Below are 2628 nucleotides of genomic sequence, written 5' to 3'. Positions count from 1 at the left end.
CTAGCTGAAATTCTCTCAAAAATGAATTCAACCATGAGGTCAGCTAGTCAAAGGTAAATTTCTTCTTCTTTTAAGAACTTACACACATGGTTTCTTAATTGCTTTTCACGTAGCAGTCTAATATTTGGATTTAAAGTTTGAGGCCAGCTAGTCAAAGTAAAATTTCTTCTTCTTTTAAGAACTTACACACATGTATTCTTAATTTCTTTTCACGTAGCAGTCTAATATTTGGATTTAAAGTAGGTGACCGACTCGATATTTTACTTAGGGTTTAGGATATCTAATAATTAGGGCACTAAATTGAGACTGTACAAACATATTAATCTGAGGTTTGTTATGAGTACTCAATAATTTTCAATCATCTGTGGGCAACATGCATAATGTTCCTCATCTACGAGAAAATAATCGTTGCGTGCAACACTTACAAACAACAAATAGCAGGTCAGAGGGTGTGTGGAGTGACAGTGCACATGATTGTTCATAGCTGCGTTGCACCCCTATTAATATTTTCTCTTCAACTACGTGTTTTTGTTCTCATAGATCTTCGTAGACGTTGCAAATGCCACCATATAAGAATAACAATAAGAACAAAGCCAAGTTTTTTTTAATAAAAGAAGATTCAAAGAAATAATACATATATAAAACTGTCCCATAAATCCTATACTTATATATCTACACACCACATCTACAATAATCATGAACTTGAATCAACACTCAACCCCACACTGCTTCAAAATAGGGCCCTTCTGCTTCGGCAAGAAAGGATCAATCCTAACCCAAACCAGAGAAAAAATGGAGGCCAGCAGCACCGACCACAGCACGACAATCGTCGGCGTCCTGTTCTGCCTCCCCATCAATCCCTTCAGGAAAGGATAGAGATGCAGAATGACCCAAAAGGCGAAGAACAATTTCCCGAAAAACGGCCCCCCCGAGCCGAAGACGTTCTTGCTGTTCTGCCTCCCCATCAATCCCTTCAGGAAAGGATAGAGATGCAGAATGACCCAAAAGGCGAAGAACAACTTCCCGAACAAGGGACCCCAAGAGCCGTAGCCGTTGTTGATGGCGTCGGAAACTCCGGCGACGAGGCCGACCATGTTGATGATGAGGAGAGTGGTGGGGGGGATGAGGAGAGTGGTCCACTTGAAGAGGTAGAGTTCGCCGAAATCGGAGTCGTCGGAGGATTTGGAGGTGACGGTGAAGTTGGTTTCGATGCCCGCGAGGACCTTGAGGAGGCCTTGGAAGACGGCGAAGAGGTGGGCGGAGACGCCGCCGATGACCCAGAATTGCTCGTTGCGCCACCAGTCCTGGATGCTGACGCCGCTCCACCGGAGCTCGAGGATGCCGGTGGCGATGATGGAGAGGAACAGAGCGATGAACCAGATGCTCGCCAAGTTGTTTAGCTGCAATGAATTGTGAGGTTTAGGATTTGTATGCTGATCCCATCTCCAAATTTTATGGCAGGCAAGCTATTTTTAATATAACATGAATTTAATGGCATAAAAAAATTCAAAACAAAATTTTAACTAGTTACTCATCTAGTTTATTTAGATCTGAACCAAAATTAGAATCAATTTTTGAGTGATTAACGATCTTCAAGCTAAATTAGCTTAATTCGCAGCCCGAACATCACTAGGACTGTTAATGATCAATTTCGAGCCGAGCTGGGGCCGGCTTGAACAAAAAATTGATCTGAAATTTTAGCTCATAGGTTAGTTCGTTTATTCTGATCTCATCTTGATTCGATCAAAAATTTGAATTAGATTTTCAAGCGACAAACGATCCCGAGCTAAATTCACAGCCCTAATTGTATAGTAACACCAATTCTCCACTGGTGCAAAAACATATGGCATAAAAAAAGTTTAGAAATTGTTCATTAAAATTTAATAAAAATGAATAATATTTAAGAGACGAATTATTAATTAAAAAAATTACATTTTTAATAATTCTAATGCCATTTTAAAATTCATTTCAAGGCCAAATTATTTAGACAACCCCAATTTGACCTTATAATGCCTTTCTAATTTCTTATTCATGTCATTTCTCACTTATATTGATCTAATAATCATGTTTAATAACTAACAATAATCAGCCTTGACTAAAAAACTATATATATTTGGGTCATTTACATGTATATTACATAACCAATTTTTAATATAACATGAAAAATATCACATTTATTAATGATCATTCACATGCCCACCCTCTAATCTTATATATTTATATATCTAACACTAAAACTTTCCTTTTTATATTTATATCATCTAAATCTTTCATATCAAATCAAAAATATCAAAGTTTTAGCTTTTAAAAAATGAAGACATAAACTTAGAATACATTCATTACCGTGGGGATGATGAACTTTCCGGTGAGCAAACAGACGGCGGGGATGGTGCAGTAAGCGAGCAGCGGGATGGAAGTGAAAGGGTAGACGATCGTGTTCGTATATGCGAATCTCTCCAGCCACTTGAGATTGCCTCCATAGCCGTACCACAGCGGGCAATGCCGGCTGAGGAAGATCTCCACCGAGCCGAGCGCCCACCGGAGAACTTGGTGGAGGCGGTCGGAGAGATTGATCGGAGCCGATCCCTTGAAAGCCGGCCGGGTCGGCGGGCCGTAGACCGATTTCCC

At 40.0% G+C, this 2628-nt stretch overlaps 1 protein-coding gene across 1 annotated transcript in view; it reads right to left on the bottom strand.

Moving 5' to 3' along the window:
* Positions 1 to 651: 651 nt before the first annotated feature.
* LOC110023735 (cellulose synthase A catalytic subunit 7 [UDP-forming]) overlaps positions 652 to 2628 on the bottom strand; it is a 9486-nt gene continuing 7509 nt past the window's right edge. The window contains 3 exon segments of the mRNA XM_020723294.1: positions 652 to 846; positions 958 to 1400; positions 2344 to 2627. Of these exon segments, the coding sequence (XP_020578953.1) occupies positions 708 to 846; positions 958 to 1400; positions 2344 to 2627 (866 nt within the window). The 3' untranslated portion in view covers positions 652 to 707.

The sequence above is a fragment of the Phalaenopsis equestris genome, unplaced genomic scaffold (assembly GCF_001263595.1).
Source record: "Phalaenopsis equestris unplaced genomic scaffold, ASM126359v1 Scaffold000229, whole genome shotgun sequence".
Lineage (NCBI taxonomy): Eukaryota > Viridiplantae > Streptophyta > Magnoliopsida > Asparagales > Orchidaceae > Phalaenopsis > Phalaenopsis equestris.
This window is presented reverse-complemented; position numbering and strand designations above follow the sequence as displayed.